Raw genomic sequence first — 22912 nt, forward strand, 5'->3', positions numbered from 1 at the left:
AACTGTTAACTTTTTTTAATTATCCTCTAATTTGTGCATAATCATATTGTTGTATTAACTAATTTCGAGACGTAATGACACGTCGTGTTATAAACGGGTTTTAGGTAATACATCATGGGTAATTACTAATTAGTAATTTTACTAATTAGGTAGATATAGATTATAGAGCTGTTGTAATGTTATTACTTATAGTTATTGCTTCTAACGTACGATTAGACTCGGAAAGTAAAAAAAAACGTTCTTTGGAACATACATCTATAATAATTATTATAAAGCGGAAGAGTTTGTTTGTTTGTTTTTTGAACGCGCTAATCTCAGAAACTACTGGTTTGATTTGAAAAATTCTTTCAGTGTTAGATAGCATATTTATCGAGGAAGTTATGTTATAATTATCACTATTACTGGAGCAATTTTTATGTTATTTAGCACAGATAAAAAGTAGACCACGTGAAGGATCATAGGCTATTTTTTGTGGGCTAATTTGTTTGTGAAATTCCTAATTTACGCAGGCAAAGCGGCATGGAACGTCTAGTATACGATAAGTACATTTGAAACAATAGAATTTAAGATAGAGGTTTCCTTTTAACCTTACGATATCCTAGAATGGTACCACAATTTCTCAGTACTCTACCGTAGCCTTAGTACAGAGTACAGACAGACAACGGTCCTAGGTAGGTAAGGACTTTAAAGATTAGGTGTAAGTAGAGGGACTGGTTCATTAGAGGCATAGACTTTGGGTAGGAGTTTTGTCTGAACTTTACCCCTAATCAAAATATGATATCGGATCTACCTTTTTTTATGAAATAAGGGGGCAAACGAGCAAACGGGTCACCTGATGGAAAGCAACTTCCGTCGCCCATGGACACTCGCAGCATCAGAAGAGCTGCATGTGCGTTGCCGTCCTTTTAAGAGGGAATAGGGTAATAGGGGAGGGTAGGGAAGGGAAGGGAATAGGGGAGGGTAGGAAAGGGAATAGGGTAGGGGATTGGGCCTCCGGTAAACTCACTCACTCGGCGAAACACAGCGCAAGCGCTGTTTAACGCCGGTTTTCTGTGAGAACGTGGTATTTATCCGGTCGAGCCGGCCCATTCGTGCCGAAGTACCTTCTAAATACCTTCCTATATATACTTACATATAATTTATAATGTGCAACTTTGTCTGCTTAGGAGGTATGGTCTTTAAAATAGAGACTGTCCACATTACCTAAAGTCTTTACGTTATGAAAATTAATGCAGAGAAGTTAAGAATGGTGTCATACTATCAGGTTCGTAAAGAAAAGGTCAACGTAAGAAAAGAAAGTTCCCAAAAAAATATAATTTCGTCGTATTCCATTGACATATTTCCACAGATAATTTATTTTATACAGTTAAACATAAATATCATCACAATAAACATTAACGCGGAAGTACATACCTACTGGTATCTGTAGATTGCAAACAATACTACGCTATTTACATTTAACAACTAACAAGATACATTCTTCACAGAGGTGACGTTGTTTATTAAACAGTAGAGAACGTAACAATTAAATCATAAATTGATAACGACTAGCCTAGCCTTTCCACGCCATTTCACGTTGTATATCTGACTGTAGATTAAAAATTCTGGTGTCGTGTGATAAACATTAAATAACAACGCCGAGTACAGTATCAGCGAGAACGAACAATCGGCAGTAGCGAAAGAGAGAGGAACGAGGTGAACACTTTCAATGAGTTTCTAACATCTGTGACCTTTTCTACAGCCGCGGTGTCGCGAGCCGCGACGGAACGGTTTTGATGGCCACCACGTAAACACTTCTTTATCAGCGGGCCCGGCCTCAGACGCCGGCGAGCGTCGGGTGAATTGTGAAAGTGTCAGACGCACACCGAGCTCCGACCCACCGAGACGTGTGTACGAATCGCGAATTCGAAGATTATCGCGTAAACAAATAGGAGCGGTATGCGCGAGCGCAGGTCCTATCGGTTCGGATAAGTGACACCGCCGATAGAGCGCAGATCGCCGGCGCATCGCCATCAGTCGCAGCCATGTGGACAGCGAGCGCCATCGTGCTGCTGGCGGCGGCCGCGTACGCGGACCCCGCGCCGCCCAACACCACGCTGCCCGTCCAACAGTACTTCATCAACAAAATATTCGACAAGTACGGCGACAACGGAACCATCACTTTCGAGGTACGTGAGCCTCATATTCAGTACTTTATTTAATACATTCAATTGCAAGCCCGCGACCATGTCTGATGTCAGAGAGACTCAGTTGTAAACGATGTTCATTTCTATCCGATGTCGCGCCTGACGAGAGAAATCTCGACTCTCTACTCGAGACCAACGGAAAATTTATAAAAACTATTGCAATAGTTAAATCGCCTTTCCCTATTTCGTAAACGGAAGTTCATCGAACCTGTCAATCGTAGTATTTATCGTGAGTATCACTATCAAAATCAGTTATCAATGTTTAGTTTAAATTTAACCAAAGTAAACAAGCATAGTGAGATTTATCGAGAACCTATGAAGAATAAAGACCGTGTCTTTATTCTTCATAACTTTTTGTGAACTTTAGGACCGTTTTAAAAATTCTATTTTGCATTTAACATAGGAATGATTATTCGCTGTGTATCCATATTTTAACTATATATATATTAAGATAGCGATTGTTTTAATGCAAATTAGTACATAATATTACCTATAGTAAAATGTAAATACCACGCTTACAAAAAGAGCCGCCCGTCGACAGCCGTATTATCTATTTACATTTTTATTGCATCGTCGAATCATTCATGAACTCTTGTACATAGTATAAAATATGATAAGGTAATAAGAATGGGTGATGTTTAAGAGGAGTCCACACCGCCCTTTTTTCCATACAAACGTTGTCCCCTGTTTCCTCCCTGGATAATGTTAGTAGAGTTATAATTTTTTTCCTGAATATCTACGGCCACTAATACAATGTCCCTATGTTTTTTTCATAATTTAATTATTAAATAAGATATGAACGTTCAAAAACCAAAAAAAATGGCAAGATTTTCCGCTGTGTTCAAACGTCCAGAAAACAGATTTGGCTAGATTATACAAAAAAAAGCAAAACATAGGAACACAGCTCAATCCTTTTTTTAATCTTTAATGAAAAAACTACTTAAATCGGTTAAGTTTTGGAGACGGAATCAGGGGACAACGAATCGTTGATTTTCTGGATTTTCTGCAGTTGTCTCTATCGCGTTCGGCGGTATAGGCTAGAGGTAAGGGAGACAGCTATAGATATTACACGTACTTTTTTTTCATTTCTCTAGCCCCTGGTGTATCCTCTTAAGCTAATAGTTTAAGCACAGCATCTTATCTTGTTATATTAGGAAATCTAATAAGAGTAGTACCTACTATTCCTACCCTAAACCCACCACCTCAATCAAAATTCTATAATATGAAATGTAGAGTATTCAAGCCCTAAACTTCAAGAAGCCTTATATGATAGAGAAGCATAATATGATACCTAGAGTCTTGTTGATTTTATACTCTTTTCCTATACTATACTCGGCGAAAAATGGCGGTAGCGGTCATTGACTGCCTGTCAAAAACTTGTCATTTTCTATACAAAGACGCTATTGACAACATCTGACACTTCATTGTCAATCGCGGTTTATATAGAAAATGACAAGTTTTTGACAGGGAGTTAATGACCGCTACCGCCATGTCTCGCCGAGTACAGTATAGTAAATAATGGGTTATGGTTGCTTAAACGCCATTATAATTATGTTCATAATCCATGTTTAGAAATACATTTCTACTTCTTACCTCTCCCAAAAAAAGTAAGAGCAAGCGGTTTCGTTTATTTCCTTCTGATCTTTAAAGTAATATGTTTGCGTATCTCTATCAAACAAAACACCTACCAACCTATAAAAAATGATTTCAGTAAATCAAATAATTGGTATGTAACGTGTTTCAAATATCTCTTTAGTATCTACAGCGTTACAGACTCTACCACTCCAATCCACCATCAAGACAATGTCTGTTGTACTCTTCACATAATTCACACGTGCGTGCCCCATAAGTTTCACATTATGCAATTATTGTCTAGTATCACAATTCACACTAGATCTTATACTTACATTGCATAAACACAGAACACTTAACTCTACTTTGAAGATGATGGAACATTTTGCGATGATGTTTCTGACTTCTGTAAATTAAACATAAAATTGTAATTGTACTCTTTATTTGGCAAAGTAAATAATGTATTGGATGTGCGTAATATTCTCAAACAAAAGAAGTATGTTTGTTTAATATTCTGCGTGAATAGACGCTCCTATTGCGCGATGGGTCGGTGGTCGGTGCCAGAGCGGCTAGATTGCGGAAAGGGAAGTCGCGGTTTTAATCCTATCAGGATGGACAGATGATGTTTATTGACTGACCCAACAGAAACTAAACTACAAGACAAAGTGTAAGACGTAAACAGGCAGCGTAATCACATCACAAAAATTTTGTACAGGCAAAAGTATCTGTGTTATTTACTTCTTTACGCAAAAAGTTCTTCTACAACTACTGAACGGACACATGTTCTAGTTTTTATCCCGAAACGTAAGTGCCCGTCGAATACTATACTGACAAATACTGTAGTAATATAAAGTAAGAATATTGTCAATACGTATAATACATACATAATATAATTTATTTTGTCTGATTAGCTAACGGTGCACACCGCCGTTAGAAAATGTTTGTAAACATTTTATAACACAAAAACATTTACTAACAAAATTTTTTTATGTAATAATGGGGGCAAACGAGCAAACGGGTCACTTCCGTCGCCCATGGACACTCGCAGCATCAGAAGAGCTGCAAGTGCGTTGCCGGCCTTTTAAGAGGGAATAGGATAATAGGGGAGGGTAGGGAAGTGAAGGGAATAGGGGAGGGTAGGGAAGGGAATAGGGTAGGGGATTGGGCCTCCGGTAAACTCACTTACTCGGCGAAACACAGCGCAAGCGCTGTTTCACGCCGGTTTTCTGTGAGAACGTGGTATTTCTCCGGTCGAGCCGGCCCATTCGTGCCGAAGCATAGCTCTCCCACGCAAATAATGTTGTCAATTGTTACATTTTGTTAGGAACTGTTACATGTTATAAGTGCTCCTACAGTAATAGAAAATGTTTAGATTGTTTACTAATGTTTACTAACATTTTATAACATTTCATTCAATCTGGTATTGGCTCACCGCATACCCCGTCGTCCTTTATAGGTAAAATGTTTACAAACAAAAGGTACCACAATATGTTTTATTTTGTTATAATTTTTTTTTTGCTATAATTTGTTAACTTACGTTTACTAAACATTTTCTAACATGAAAACATTTTAACATTTTTTAACATTTGTGATTAAATGTTTGCTAACAAAATATGTTTACTAACGTTACTAAACATTTTCTAACTGCGGTGTGGGAGCACCATTAGATTTCACAACTCTATATTTGGTTGTACTTATACAAAGAATGAATTGACCACAACGTGAAAGTTACGTTTTCGTAGCAAATAATTCCTGGAAGGAGTTCTTTTGTGTTTGCATTTTGTGATTAAAAAAAATATCAAGGTGTACGCGACACGCGTACTCCTATCTCTATCTATAATCTACTTTAGGTATCTTTAAATCGTTTGGAGGAAATATAGTCTTTGTCCGACAACCCGGATGATGTGGACGTGACTAGTGAGTTCCATTTCCGCGATTTCCAATTTTATGCCATTTAAATTTGCTAAGGACCTTAGTAAATACACAACAATTTCTTGACGTACAGTCGAGTGTCGTTAAATTCGTTTCTTTTTTTATAATAGAATATCATAGGTATCTACCCATGTACAGAAAATGGCTCGTTTTATTATTTATAGTATTACTAGCTATTTGCTCGGTATTCGCTAAAACAGGAATAAAATGACATTTTCTAAAAATGATTCCTAGCTAGATCGATTTATCGCCCCCGAAACCCCCTATATACTAAATTTCATGAAAATCGTTGGAGCCGATTCCGAGATTCCAATTATATATATACAAGAATTGCTCATTTTAAGATACTTATAAGATTTGGTAGAGACCATAAACTTATAATGCACGACAGTATATTATAAGTCTATGGTAGAGACTATGAGAATGTACTATTAGTGATTTTTTTGACTGGACACCCCTTTACAGTGTTAACATTGTTTTTTTGTAATTTTACCTAATATTTTACACATAATATCGTGTTGAAATAAAGACTTTTATTGTTATTTATTTATTTATTGTTGACGCAAGTTCTAGATTGACTCGTGTTTCTTGGTAAACCTTTAACTGTAGCCTGTAGGACCGATTAAAGTGATAAATAATTAAGCGCAGAGATAATAATCAATAATAATATAATATTTTACCTAGTACATACTTATGTTTCCTTCCATATGAATTATAATTTTTTTAAACGAGCAATTCTTGTATATAATACTAGCGATCCGTCCCGGCTTCGCAAGGGTAAAACATTACCTTATAGCCTATGTCAATCACTGAAAAAATTATTAAAGTCGATTCAGTAGTTTTTGTGAAAAAAAAATATGACTGTCTGTCTGACTGTATGACTCCAGGCTGTATCACAAGGACCGCTATAGATAGACTTCTGAAATTTATATCTATAGATAGACTTCTGAAATACGGAACACTTTGTGCGTGAGTCCGTCTCGCACTTGGCCGGTTATTCTTTATTATCTATGTGAAAAAATTATAAATTAACATTTACCATCGCAAACACTAAACTACATTTTTTCCAATTTTTTCCCAACCCACCCACACCCACCGCCCACGGCCTGCCAGCACGCAGATTATCAGACAAGGTTGTTCAGGGAAGTAGCTAACGGAGTCTTAACACAGCTGAAGCTACATGACTGATTTGGTCGTCAGCTCTCTGTCGATACTACTGATAGATCTACATTACTACTCAATAGTGAATACTCTGAATAGATCTAAACTCTGCCGCGAGCGCACCCCCGACCCCGCCTTGGTACTCGTAGCAGCGCCCACTTCGAAACGGGCGTAAATCGCAATATTTTAATTTCGCCATAACTTCTAAACCAAACGTCCAATTTTAATCAATCAAAGGTTAAATATTGTACATAAACTGTACTTAGAGATGAAATAATTTATTTTGATAAGGATTATTAGCATGAGTAAAATAAATGCGTCTAAATGTAGTCAAAAAAAATCAAGATTTTTTAAATAAAAAAATGGTTGTTGTGCCTCACTTGACATAGATAGGTGTGTCGCGGACATTTTTGTAGATATTTATAAGATCTACATTTATTTAGAACATTGTATGGTTCTATCTTTTATAGTTTAGGCAGCGTACGCAAAATAATTAAATTTTCTGGTTGTTTCCGAAAAACTGAAATATCTTACGGAACCCTATATTTTCTAAAATAAAAAGTAGCCTATGTTACTCGTAAATAATGTAGCTTTCGAATGGTGAAAGAATTTTTAAAATCGGTCCAGTAGTTTTTGATCATATTCATTACAATTAAACAAACAAACAAACAAAGTTTACCTCTTTATAATATTAGTATAGAAGTATAGATATAATTGGAATCTCGGAATCGGCTCCAACGATTTTCATGAAATCTATATATATAAAACTCAAAGGTGACTGACTGATTGACATAGTCACTAGTGATCTATCAAGGCACAGCCCAAACCACTGGACGGATCGGGCTGAAATTTGGCATGCAAGTACATGTTATGACGTAGGCATCCGCTAAGAAAGGATTTTGATAAATTCCAACCCCAAGGGGTTCAAATAGGGGATGAAAGTTTGTATATAATAATACTTCTTAACGCGAGCGAAGCCGCGGGCAAAAGCTCGTTTAGTATATAGGGATTAGGAGGTTTCGGGGGCGATAAATCGATCTAGCTAGGAATCATTTTTAGAAAATGTCATTTTATTCGTGTTTTATCGAATACCAAGCAAAGCTCGGTCAAATAGCTAGTTTTAATTAAGTACACAACTTAATAATGTTCGTGCGTTTCCAGCTACTATCAGTTTTCAGTCATTAGAAAAATAAAAGATTTTTCAACACCTGTGAATGAAATTCGTACAAACATTCAGCTGCGAACACAATGGCAAACATTAATCCGTTACTTATCAGTTACTCAAATAATATAATTTGTGTTTTGAGTTTAACATTAACGCGTATTTATCTTTGGTATCCGTTCTATCACGTTTTTAGGGTTCCGTAACCAAAGGGTAAAAACGGGACCCTCTATTACTGAGACTTCGATGTCTGTCCGTCTGTCTCCGCAGACTCAAGAACCGCTATAGCTAGACTTCTGAAATTTTCACAGATTATGTTTATTTGTTGCCGCTATAACAACAAACACTAAAAATAAAATAAATTAAATATTTAAGCGGGGCCTCACATACAACAAACATGATTTTTTGCTATTTTTTGCTCGATATCAATAACGGCAATACAGCACTTGATATATTCACGAAATACTTAGTTTTATTAGTGCTTTAATAATTTATAATAAAATTTGAATAAATGAAATAATTAAGGGGGTTCCCATACAAAAAACACAATTTTCAGTCTATTTTTGCTCTATTGTGGTACGGAACCATTCGTGCGCGAATCCAACTCGCACTTGGCCGATTTTATTATTATTTATATGTAGGTGAATTGTGTTTTAGTATCAGTCAGCCAAGTCAATATAATATTATGGTAGGTGGATATTAGATAAGTAATATCATTGTAGTTTTAAATCAAAATTAGATTTATCCTCCTAACTCGAGTTCAGTGTCGTAAATAGCCTTTTTGCGCCCTGTGCGAGCTTCTATATAACTGCACCTTTGTTTTTTAACCGACTTCCTAAAAGGAGGAGGTCATCATAATATGTTCGGCTGTGGATATTTTTTTACTACATTGAGAAACATCTCTGGGGCGCAGCGGGAACTTATCGGGAGCAATTCGAAAAATAAGGATCTGTCTGGCACCGATGGCACCGCCCTATTTACGGCACTGCTCGACTTTATTTAGAAGTTTATCGAATTTAGGGGATAATGTTTACGTCTTAGATAAGAGATTAGTGTTATCGAATATTATCGTACGTTATGTACATAATAGGTCAGTGGACAGGTTCACGATGGATATTTCACGAAAATGTCCTAACAGATAGTTCTTACTTGTTCTTCTTCATTCTCCATAGTCCACCTGCTATATCGAATTGTTTAGATAACCCCCTAGGGCCCTAACTAAAAGATCTACATTGTATGTGCAGTGAATGAGTTATTTAAGGTGGGTTGCAACTTGCACCAACTTACTTTAACTATAACTGTAACTTTAATTACAATGCAAAATGTCAAATCTTTGGTTAAAGTCAAAAATGGACGCCATATTTCACCATAGCCATAGAGCTCGACAAGGCTTTAAATGCATGTGGCGAAGAAAGGAACTAACGCTGTCATCATACAAAAACGCCATTTTTGACAGTTCTCCTTTACCAGCAGCGCCCCCGCCCACGTTCATTTAAAGCCTTGTCGGACCAGCAACGTCTTCTGTCAAATTCTGTGGTCAAAGAAAGGTTAAAGTTAAATTAGCCTTAACTATAACCATAACTTTAACTTTAACCAAGCATCTGGTGCAACCCAGCCCTAATAGGATGACTATTTTTTTTTCTTATTAGTAATTGAAAGACCCTTAAAAAATAAAAACATCGCTGAAAGAATGACTCTCATAGCTTAAAAATTTACCAAGATATGACAATTCAAACATCTCATAAAATAGACATGCCCGAAACGCTCCATACAAATATGCTACGAAAAACTGACGTCACTCTTTCGTAGTTTGTACGCATCGGGAGAGAACTTTGTTTGATAGGTGTATTAAATAATAATAATAATAATAGCTCCCACACCAGTTTCGGTGACGGTGGCCGGTTTCATTGAAACCAGGCCAGCTACGCAGGAGTAATTTTATAGTGCCCAAGTGTGTGCGCAGTACACAAGAGCACTCTCTGTTCCTTTACTCTCATAACCCAGTGGGACGGAAGACAGACACGACTGGCGAGAGATCAGGCGCAGGACCGACTTTTTACATGCCCATCCGACGCATGGATCATCTTACATGTCAGACAATCAGGTGATCAGCCTGCATCGTCCTAACCAAACTTGGAAATAACATGTTCCCAACGCGGGAATCGAACCCACGACCTCCGAGTCAAGCGCCGCGCTCTATACCACTAGACCACGGAGGTGTATTAAATATTGCGTTTATGAAAGTGGTTTTATAACAAAAGTTGCTTTAAATTGCATAAGTTATCGAATGGTATACAAATATTGAGAAATTTAATTGAAAAAAAATCGACTTTATTATCCAACTTTGAAGGCGCATAACAAAAAAAAACAAATGCTATCGAGCTGAAATTTTGGGAACACTTATTTTTTACCGTGATTTCTTTATTTTATTAACAAAATTCGCTAACCTTTGACCTTGTCATCATCCCTATTATTATTACATTCCACATAACGGTGTACACTGTACATACGTAATTATTGTGGTTAAATACTATTATTTCATATTTGTCCTTGCCTACGAATAATGTCCTTGCCTATCAAGCCACTATTCTAGAAGACATGAACGAGGCAAAGAGATATTTACGTAATTGTTTTGTTAATCCAATTTATTAGATTTCTTAACTAATAAGCTAATAGTTTAGCGTTTGTTTCTCCTTGCGGTCTAAAACTCATTTATTACAAATCTTTAAAAAAACATTTCCTAGAGTTATATCATAACCCGGCGTTTGCAAACATGTTTATTGAATAACACATCCGAGCAGTTTGTACGTCGGAAAGCTTTGAGAAAATGCCATTGATATTTTTATTGACCAGTAAAACTTGCTTTCTAAGAGACTGCACGACGGAAAACTAAATCGAGAAATGTCGGAATTCACCAACAGCTGTTATAAAGACTTTAATAAAGTTTCACTTACTCTACTTTTAATGATAGAGACAATCAGGTGATAGCTTCCACATTACATGGATTTTAAAAGTAATATTTTTCCAACTATACCTGTGCGAAGTACCTATAAATTACCTTCCTTCTTCATCCTCAAGAACAACTCTCAATAATTAATAACGGTCTCTAAAAGAGCCGACGTAAAATAACAACGGTTGTGCGCTGTTTTCTTTTCCACGTCGTCTCCGGCGCGGCGTTATTTGTTACCTACGGTCTAGGGATCCATCTGATCGTTGATTGGATGAAAAAGGTCCATTTTTTATTCAAGGATGCTTAATATTCCCAGGGCTTCGAGCACCTGCTGGACAGCCTGGGTCTGGGCGGGCGCGTGTTCACGTCGCCCCACGACCTGGCGCTGCACCGCGTCAACGGCACCTTCCGCCAGCTCCACGACACACAGCATCGCCACAAGAGGTCGCCATCCACCAGTAAGTAGAAGGCCTGTGGCCTCATCAATAGGGTCAATTCAGACCGCAACACGATGCGTAGATGCATTTCTAAAGTAATAATACCCCCCACACCGGTTTCGGTGACGGTGGCCGGTTTCATTGAAACCAGGCCAGCAGGAGTAATTTTATAGTGCCCAAGTGTGTGCTCAGTACACAAGGGCACTCTCTGTTCCGACCGCAGGACCGACTTTTTACATGCCCATCCGACGCATGGATCATCTTACTTGTCAGACAATCAGGTGATCAGCCTGCATTGTCCTAACCAAACTTGGAAATAACATGTTTCCAACGCGGGAATTGAACCCACGACCTCCGAGTCCAGACCCACGCTATTAACCACTGGACCACGGAGGCGAATATTTGCCCTTTAGAAATACTAAATCAATATAATAATAATTATTATTATACTAGCTGTTGCCCGCGACTTCGTCCGCGTGGACTTCAGTTTATAGCGCGCGATGTCAACAAAATTGGTGTCAAAAGCTTTTATAAAAAAACCCTGGTACCCCTTAAATCAATACAGCTGTGCAGTGTGCAAACAATAAGTACTTCATTTTTGTATGTTAAACTTTATATATTATGACAAATTTTAAAGCTTATTTAGCCCCCCAATTACACAACTTTACCCATAAACTATTTATCATTGATAGGTTTAGCCCCAATTTCACCAACGTCTGTTAGTGTTAACAGCTTGTTAAAATATCCTGTCTTCTCTTTCATTCATATGAAAAACAAAACAGCTAACGTGATACTAATTCGAGCATTAACTTTAACAGTCGTTGGTGAAATTTGGTCTTAAGGTTACGTCACTGCCTGCACAGATAAAGTACTGAGTTATTTAATACCGTAGAATAGATATAACAATCGAAAAAAATCGAGACTTAAATGTAAGATGATACCACCTCTTATAGAAAGACTTTTGAGCAAGCGTCAGCGCGATGTAGAAGACGCACGGCGCCATCTATTATGAATTTTTTGAACAAATTTACGACCCTTACAACCTTTTTTTCCAGTAAAAAAGTAGCCTATGTCCTTTCTCAGGCTTTAGACTATCAGTATACAAAATTTCATTACAATCGGTTCGGTAGTTTTGGCGTTTGGCGTGAAAGCGAGACTGACAGACAGACAGACAGACAGAGATACTTTCGCATTCATAATATTAGTACAGATTATGTGCACACTGCACAGCTGTTCTTGGGTATTTTGATTAATTAAGAGGATACAACAGGGGCTAGAGAAATGAAAAAAAAGTACGTGTAATATCTATAGCTGTCTCCCTTACCTCAAGCCTATACCGCAGAACGCGATAGAGACAACTGCAGAAAATCCAGAAAATCAACGATTCGTTGTCCCCTGATTCCTTCTCCAAAACTTAACCGATTTAAGTACTTTTTTCATTAAAGATTAAAAAAAGGCTTGAGCTGTGTTCCTATGTTTTGCTTTTTTTGTATAATCTAGCCAAATCTGTTTTCTGGACGTTTGAACACAGCGGAAAATCTGGCCATTTTTTTGGGTTTTTAAACGTTCATATCTTATTTAATAATTAAATTATGAAAAAAAAGAAAACATAGGGACATTGTATTAGTGGCCGTAGATATTCAGGAAAAAAATTATAACTCTACTAGCATTATCCAGGGAGGAAACAGGGGACAACGTTTGTATGGAAAAAAGGGCAGTGTGGAATCCTCTTAAGGGCCGCGCTACACCGAAATGGCAGCGGCGAGGCGAGCACTTTCAGCGCTGCCATTCCGGTCTAGCGCGGCCCTAAGAGGGGTACCACTTACCAGGGTTTTAAAAAGTTTTTAAATTTGACACACATTTTGTTGACACCGCGCGCTATAAACTAAAGTCCACGCGGACGAAGTCGCGGGCAACAGCTAGTTATGAATAAAAACAATAATATATAATAAAGTAGGTATGATTAGTTCTGTTATAATAATGAAGTAAAAAATAAAGCGCCATCTGTTTTCATATATTAGAATTAAAATGTTGATTGCATTGATATATTTTCTGGATGGAATATAGGCCAACACAACACACTCGAACTCCTTAGAAATGCAGTAGGAGTTCTATAAGATAAGATAGATTGATTATTATTATAGCAAGTGATAATATTATTAAACATAATATTCTAACGTATTAAAAACTATAAACAAAAACATAATAACTAATAAGTATGATTAGTTCTATGTTCCAACGAAGTAAAAAAAAAAGCGCCATCTGTTGAATCGTATTAGAACTAAAATGTTCATTGCATCGCGTCGATATATTTCTGGATTTTTTATAATATTATACATAAAATATATTTAAGATTTTTGAAATATTATTTTAATACACATCCAAGACCCAGGAACATTGAAAACTTTTTGTTCCGCCTGCGGGACTCGAACCCAGGACCCCCGGGATGAGCGCTGGCCACGCGCAATGCGAAGTAATTTTCATCGATATTTTCATGGAAATAAGATATTTTCCCACATCAAAATGTAGCCTATGTCCTTTCTCAGACTCTAGAATAACTGTGTACAAAATTTCATTGCAATCGGTTCAGTAGTTTTGGCGTGAAAGCGAGACAGACAGACAGACAGACAGACAGACAGACAGACAGAGATACTTTCGCATTTATAATATTAGTTTTTGGCGTGAAAGTGAGACAGACAGACAGACAGAGATACTTTCGCATTTATAATATTAGTATGGATTAGTATAGAAGTATAGATACATAAAATATATTTAAGTAAAAAATAAAACGCCATCTGTTGAATCGTATTAGAACTAAAATAAAATAAAACGCCATCTGTTGAATCGTATTAGAACTAAATTGCATCGATATATTTCTGGATTTTTTATAATATTATACATAAAAAATATTTAAGATTTTTGAAATATTATTTTAATACACATCCAAGACCCAGGAACATTGAAAACTTGTTCCGCCTGCGGGACTCGAACCCAGGACCCCCGGGATGAGCGCTGGCCTGCGCAATGCGAATAAATTTTCATCGATATTTTCATGGAAATAAGATATTTTCCCACATCAAAATGTAGCCTATGTCCTTTCTCAGACTCTAGAATAACTGTGTACAAAATTTCATTGCAATCGGTTCAGTAGTTTTGGCGTGAAAGCGAGACAGACAGACAGACAGACAGACAGACAGACAGACAGACAGAGATACTTTCGCATTTATAATATTAGTATAGATTGATTTAGTACCTATTTCTAAAGGGCAAATATTTAACACGGCAACTGACATCCTTTTTAGGCGACTTTCTAAACACTAACTTTGCAGTGATTAAATCTTAGCAACTATTAAACTATACAAGCAACAAAGTCTAGGATCAAAACAACTTAAAAAGCGGCTGCTACTGCAAGGTATCAAATATATCCAGCGGGATCAGTGTAAAACTGGTTAAGGTATTACTTATTTAAAAACCTAATGTGGCGACTAATTTTTCCGAGGGGATATTTTTGGAAAATTTAAAAACTTATATTGTAAGTATTGTAGGTAACTCTAGTTACTCAAAGTATACAAAAACTTAACCTCGGATACCGAAGCGGGGGGACGGGGTTGCGCAGCCCCCCCGAAAGAGGGACTCGGGGGGCGCAGCCGCCAAAACAAAAACAAACACAATCCAGAAAATCCAAAAGTAGGTTAGGTTAGGTCAGAACTTAGACCACAGTCCACAACACAGAGGGAGCCGAGCGAGCGCAGCGAGCGTGCTGCGGCAGCAGCCGGCGACCTTCACAAAATAAAAGGGGGGCTCGGGGAGCCTGCAACTGTCAAAAAATGTCCGGCACTGGAAGACGAGATTCCTCCAATTACCGCGAAGAATATAAGCTATGAAATTGAGCTTCCTTTCTCGAAGATCAGGTAGACCCTCAGAACTGGATACCTCCTAAAGTAACCGCGACTGAAACTCCATAGTTGCTGGTCGTTCTTACCTCTGTAAAGGTCACAAACAGGTAAACTTTCAGCTTTACGAAACGAAGAAAGGTCTATCCCTCGCGGGCTCTTGGTCTATCACATACGAGACCAAATAAATTCGTGCCATAGATTTTAGAAGTGAATTAGCGCCTAATCTGAATACACCACATATTTTTTAAATCGTAAACTAAATTGATTTTTCATTCCTGTAATTATTTCCCCGTCAACTTTATCCTTGATAACAAAATGTGTCTAGTGAAAGACGGAAACTTCGTCACATTGTAAAATACGTTGCCGATTCTATTGGTGCCCTTGAATTAGATAGTGATGTCGGTTTGGGTACACTTTGGCGACCTTCATGGCACTTTGGTTCACTGTGGATTGGTCACGTACTGGCTACCGCGTACGTTGAATGATATTCACAAAATAAGTTTGTAATGAAGTTGCAATTTACATAGTTTTGTATAATATCAGTATATCACTAGCGACCCCCCCCCCCCCGGCTTCGCACTTATTATACCTATAACCTTCCTCTTGAATCACTCTATCTATTAAAGAAAACTGCATCTAAATCCTTTGCGTAGTTTTAAAGATTACAGGGAACAAAGGGACATGAGGGAAAAATAAAAATCGGTCAAACCTATATAGAGTGCAAATAGGGAAAAATTGAGTTTTTTGTATGGGAGCCCCCCTTTATTATTTATTTTATTTAAATTTTATTATTTAATATTAAAGTACACATATAATTGAGGATTTTCTGGAAATTTCAAGTGTCTATATATTGCCATTATGGATTACGAGCCAAAAAGACCAAAAAAATTACGTTTGTTGTATGGGAGCACCCATTTAAGGAGTGAGCCTATTTTTGGCTTGTAATCCATAATGGCAATATACATTGCCATTATGGATTACGAGCCAAAACGACCAAAAAAATTATGTATTATAGTTTGTTGTATGGGAGCACCCATTTATTAACTTTATTTTGTTTTTAGTATTTGTTGTTATAGCGGCAGCAGAAATACATAATCTGTGAAAATGAAAAATTCTTTCAGTGTTAGATATCCCATTTATCGAGGAAGGCTATAGGCTAAAATAATATTAAGCTAAGATCAATTGGAACGAAGAAACAGAGGAAAATGTGGAAAACGCGGGGAAAATTATGTGAAATTGCTTATTATGTTAAGAACTACTGGAGCAATTTTTATGTTATTTGGCACACATGAAGAATAGATCACGTGAAGGGACATACCACCCTTCGAGATTCGTCATGTCTGTCTGTCTATCTGTCTGTCCGTCCGTATGTCACAGCCACTTTTCTCCGAAACTGTAAGAGCTATGCTATTGAAACTTGGTAAGTAGATGTAGTCTGTGAACCGCATTAAGATTTTGATACAAAATTTGAAAAATTTTTAAAAATTTTAGGGGTCCCCATAGGTACAACTAAAACAATTTTTTTTCATCTAAGTAACCTATGCGTGTGGGGTATTTATGGATAGATATATTTTTTTCTAACCTGAATAGTTTGAAGGGAGCCTGTTCCAAAGTGGTTTTTTTATACGTCATAAATAGTAAACCTTAATTTAGCTTTCATTAAATCAACTGAAATATAAAAATAAATCAGAAAACTTTTAATTTCATAAAAATAAACCTTATTGCTGCTACGAAACCCTTCATGGGCGAGTCGAACTCGCACTTGGCCGGTTTTTTTAAACTTCTACTGTAGCTCTTAGAAGGGGCTCGAATTTGAAGCACGTCCTTCTTGGCTAAGGCTACGACACCCATCTTTTACTTTTGTAACGCCATTCTTTGACTTATGATAATGATAAGAATAATAAATCTGGCTGTAAAGTTTTAGATATCTTATCGTTCAACAATTTTAATTTGTAAGTATCTTGCTAATAATAAATACAAAGACGTAGAATACGAATAACCTAAAATTAGAGCGGAAATTTTTCGAGTTTTTTTTTGCTTAGAAATCTTGAATTTTTCATGCTAGGAAACTACTATAGCTTTTGAGTTTTGACACACTGATTGCATAACGCTGATAACGGTCAATTGATTAATCCTGCTACTGAGTCGAAGAAAGCTGCATAAGAGTTGCTCAACAGGCAATAGACAGGTTTGCACGGTATGGAGAGGTCTGGTGAACAGGAACTGAGTAAAATTATAACGTCTACATGAAACCCGTTTGTAGTTTCATAAAAAAACTAGGCCTTTACATCCGTTGTGGATGATTTATACAGTATTTTTCAGAGCGAAGTAACCACTCCTCAAATACTGCAGTGCCTGGGACAAGATTTTTAGATGTCCGTATGGTTGCCCAAGCGCATACGGCATTCTCGCATCATAGTCGGCCTAGTCCAGAGGAAAGAACTAGTCAATACGTCTGGGACCAACTATGTGCGGGTTTCCTCACGATGTTTTCCTTCACCGTACGAGCGTCCGTATTATGTACTTGAGATCAGTAAATGTCTCATAGGTACACGCCTCCACCCGGGTTCGAACCTGCACCCTCTAGGAGTGCGAACCGAAGGTCTGCCCATTAGGCCACGGACGCTCTGTAGTTTCATAACATAATTAATATAAAATAGTTTGGTACTTATCTATAGCTTTTGTGATTAGGAAAAATACAAAAATAATCGGCCAAGTGCGAGTCGGACTCACGCACGAAGGGTTCCGACTTCCGTACCGTTATACAATGTGTAACAAAAATAAGTGATAATACTTGAGGGTGTGTACGTGTTCCTTGTAGAGAGTTCACTGTGAAAGTAGCAGCGCTAAAAGACCAATTTTTTTTTCACTTTTGCATGGGGAAACTCGTGACGCTCGGGCCCGTGCCCATACAAAAGTGAAAAAAAAATTTGGTATTTCAGCGCTGCAACTTTCACAGTGAACTCTCTACAACGAACACGTACACACCCTTAAGTATTATCACTTATTTTTGTTACACCCTGTAGAGCAAAAATAAGCCAAAAGTTGTGTTTTTGTATGGGAGCCCCAGTTAAATTTTTATTTTATTTCAATATTATTATTAATTATTAAAGAACAAATATAACATTTAAGGCCTTTGTGAAAATTTCAAGTGCCTACCTGTTGCCATTATTGATATTGAGCATTTTTGCTGAGCTAAAAAATCTAAAAAATCATGTTTTTTGTATGGGAGCCCCCCTTAAATATTAATATTATTTTGTTTTTAGTATTTGTTATTATAGCGGCAACAGATATACCTACACAATCTGTAAAAATTTCAGAAGTCTAGCTATAGCGGTCCTTGAGATAACATAATATTATAGGACCTACAATTTACAAAGCTGTAGTTCGGCAGGAATGACACTCGTGACCCGACACGCACTTGGTCGGTTTTATTTTTTATTGTAGTCTTCTTTGGAAGACTACAACAAAAAATTATATCATTTCGGTAACCTTCAACCGACCATAAGCCGGGCGCGCACTAGCGGCCGGCGACGGCGGCTATGGTGTGGCCGCATGTCGCGTTGCGGCCTGGTGCGCGTCGTCTGGCGGTTTCATACTAAGGTATCTATCTCGAGGTTACCGAAAGGAAAAATTCTAGGCTACAATTTCTTAATTCCTAACTAACAATACTGATTGCCAGTCGGGAAGTAAAAGTACAAAATGACTCGTGAGGAGTCCACTGTCCAGCGCTTGTCATTTATATGAGAACGCGATTATCCTATTAGGTACGACCATGAATACGGTGACCCTTGCAGCCGAGATGATTTGTACTTCCCTCCTAGTTTCAAAGGAGCAAGATCCTTACATTACAGCCGTGAAATTAAATTAAGGAACTGCTTAGGGTAACAATCGCTTACAATGACGATTTATTTAAGACCTATATAATTATTAATTATCTAGGAAATTGTGACCTTTTAAAAAGGGACCGTCAACTCAATCTTATTATAAGGTTACAACTTTGATGAATTTAATACAAACATCATAATATTAATACGCGAACGAAAAACTTTGTAACCCTTTTTACGAAAATTGGGGAAACGTAGGTCTGTGCATAAAATTTTGCACAGTTATAGCACAGTACTGAGTATAGCAATATTAGTCCCTATGTCATATTGCTATACTGTGGTTATAGTTTATAATATGGTGAAGGAGTGCATCGAACTAATATTATTTTGAAATTATGCTTTTATCATACATTTTTAGGGTTCCGTACCTCAAAAGGAAAAAACGGAACCCTTATAGGATCACTTTGTTGTCCGTCTGTCCGTCTGTCAAGACCCTTTTTCTCAGGAACGCGTGGAGGCATGAAGCTGAAATTTATATCAATTACTCAGGTCTACTGTCCCTTGAAGCTGTGAAAAAATCAAACTTCTAAGCCAACGCAATCAAAAGATACAGCCGTTTATGCCGCAAATTTTCGACACTTGCAAGGGAATCAAAACCTACAGGGTGCTTCCCGTGAACTCAGAATCTTGAAATTTGGTACGAAGCAACGTCTTATAGCATAGATAAAGGAAAAATTACGAAAACCATAAATTTTTAGTTACATCACATAATATATTTTTTTTTAATAATTTTAAACTTACTACCCATTTCCTCATAAACGCGTAGAGGTATTAAATTGAAATTCATACTAAATACTCAGGTCTATAATACCTTTAAGCTGTCGGAACCCTCGGTGCGCGAGTCCGACTCGCACTTGGCCGGTTTTTTTTAACAAATAAAACATTACACACACTACAAGACACACACATGAGAAATGACAGATTTTTGAGTGACAAGCCTATACATACGAATTAATACTCTTTTATTTATGGTCGAAGTCTGTTGACAACAAGTTAACAAATTGAAAATCATAGACATAATATATACTGTCATATTATGTCTATGTTGAAAATGGATTACTTATAGTTTTTTTATTGAATCTAAGATACTATTAGACAATGCTTACACGGCCATCCGGCCAGTCTGAGATCAGCTAGTTAGCTGATCTCAGACTGGCCGTGTAAGCATTGTTCTGGGAGTTCCCAGAGACAAGAGTTGAAAAAAAATGATAAAGTCACTATTTTTTACAAAATATAGGTAGTACTCAGGTAGTAGTCCTAATGTCGTTGAAACTAAGGTCGAATTTGGACCATTGGGCGAACTCTAGTAATAATTATTATATCATTTGTCTCCATTTGTTTCCAGCACTGCCAATATTGAACAAATCATGCCTGTCTCCGAAGGAGATCCTAGAGGTCTACGGAATGGAGAACGAACCGGGCGTCATTTCCATCAACCCAAAAACATTCCTGAAAATGTGTCCAGCACTCGTTTACCAGTTGGACCAACGCTCATGCTACAAAACTGAAGCCCCAACACCCAAACTAGAAAGGCATTGGAGTAAGCATAATAATATCTTAAATATCTTATATCTTTAAACGAGCAATTCTTGTACTTATATACAGTGTGTAAAAAAAATAAGTGATAATACTTTAGGGTGTGTACGTGTTCCTTGTAGAGAGTTCACTGTGATAGTAGCTGAAAGACGAAAATTTTTTTTCACTTTTGTATGGGTAAGGGTCTGAGCGTCACGAGTTACCCCATACAAAACTGAAAAAAAAATTCTTTCAGCGCTGCTACTTTCACAGTGAACTCTCTACAAGGAACACGTACACACCCTAAAGTATTATCACTTATTTTTGTTACATTCTGTATAAATAAATATATAATTGGAATCTCGGAATCGGCTCAAACGATTTTCATGAAATTTAGTATATAGGGGTTTTCGGGGGCGATAAATCGATCTAGCTAGGAATTATTTTTAGAAAATGTCATTTTCATCGAATACCGAGCAAAGCTCGGTCAAATAGCTAGTAATTATTATTTTAAATGACTATACATATTTTTTATTGAAAGTACCAACACTAGAAAAAATATCCTAACTAAACACTCAGAACTATTTATTTTTTACTTACAGTAGTTACCTAGACAAGGGAGCTTCCTATTTTTACATACGTTTTTTCCCTTTCAGCATGGATCTACGCAAGTTTGAGTATCCTGATTATAAGTGCCACCGGTCTTCTAGGAGTTGCAATAGTTCCCATGCTGAAGTCTGCTATATTCAGTCATGTCATCCACTTTTTGGTAGCCATCGCTGTAGGGACTCTATGCGGAGATGCACTGCTGCATCTGTTGCCGCATGCGATCAAATCCCACGGGGTGCCAAACGAACCTCAAGAGGAAACGGAAGTTATACTTAAATGCAGCGTAACATTTTTGACCATACTGCTGTTTTACGCGGTGGAAGCGATCATGCAAATTTTGAACGGAGGGCACGCGCATTCCCACGATGCTCCCAGTGGAGACGCTAAATCACCGAAACAAGTGGACTCAGTCGAGCTCGGAGCGATAATGCCCGGATCACCGCCGCCGCCGGTGGAGCGCCCGATGACGTCGACTGCGCTGATGGTCATAGTCGGCGATGGCCTTCACAACTTGACGGACGGCCTGGCCATCGGCGCGGCATTCAGTGGCGATCCAGTCACGGGATTCGCGACAGCATTAGCCGTGTTCTGCCACGAGCTGCCTCACGAGCTGGGCGATTTTGCAGTTCTGCTGCGGTCCGGAATGAGCATAAGACGGGCCATGTACTACAATTTGCTCTCCTCCATACTCAGTTTTATGGGAATGGCGGGTGGAATATGGCTAGCCGAAGATCACGAGTCGGCTTCGCAGTGGATTTATGCGGCCACGGCCGGCACGTTCTTATACATAGCTCTGGCCGATTTAGTGCCCGAAATAAATGAAAACAATAAAGGTAAAAGTGTTCATCTAGTATTAGCAGTTCTAGGAATTTTGAGTGGAGGAATTATTATGTTAATGATTGCCTTACACGAAGATTCCATACAATATTTATTTAGAAACGCAGAACAATGATTATTTCGATAGACAGATGGTAGGTATTTAATATTATGTGATAAAAAGCCACTCAAGGTTGTATAAACTTTAATTAAGTAAGTAATATGTAAATTAGACAATTTATATTACGTAAGATTTATAGTTAGGTACATTTAGAAGTATTGCAGGGTATTATTAAAATTTGTTTTTCTTAGGCAACTGGTACCAAATATTAACCGATAACATGCACGCAATGTTAGGCCAGTCAGTTGAAAGCTGAATGTTTTTGTGGCCGACCAAACATTTTGATTTCTGCAGTCCACATTTGGTACCAGACTGAAGGCACTACAATGAAACATGCGAGTACAAACATAATATACTTACTGCCAAAATCATTATCCTAACCATACCATAGTAGTCCTAACTTTTTGCTTTACCGCATAGTCGGGATAGTAATTAGGTATAATTAACCGCGAAAATAACTAGTACTACAGCTACTAGGGCATAGTAAAAATGAACGGGCCGCTCGGATTGTTGACTGCCATGGGCGTATATAAGGGGGCCCGGGGGTCCTGGGGGTCCGGACCCCATTACTTCTTCTCATCTTACTTGTGAAAATAATTAAGTATTATAATACTATGGAGCGTATTACTTTTTTTTATAAATAAGTATATTCAACATTCCGATATTCA

The 22912-nt window shown here is 37.6% G+C and overlaps 1 protein-coding gene across 1 annotated transcript; it reads left to right on the forward strand.

Moving 5' to 3' along the window:
• The first annotated feature begins 1641 nt into the window (after window positions 1-1641).
• Window positions 1642-22792, forward strand: LOC121729043 (zinc transporter ZIP10). Its single transcript, XM_042117433.1, has 4 exons — window positions 1642-2168; window positions 11280-11421; window positions 20529-20723; window positions 21355-22792. Exons 1-4 carry the CDS (start codon window positions 2025-2027, stop codon window positions 22257-22259), a joined length of 1386 nt encoding a protein of 461 aa, XP_041973367.1. The 5' UTR covers window positions 1642-2024; the 3' UTR covers window positions 22260-22792.
• Window positions 22793-22912: the final 120 nt, after the last annotated feature.

Source organism: Aricia agestis, chromosome 1 (assembly GCF_905147365.1).
Source record: "Aricia agestis chromosome 1, ilAriAges1.1, whole genome shotgun sequence".
Taxonomy (NCBI): domain Eukaryota; kingdom Metazoa; phylum Arthropoda; class Insecta; order Lepidoptera; family Lycaenidae; genus Aricia; species Aricia agestis.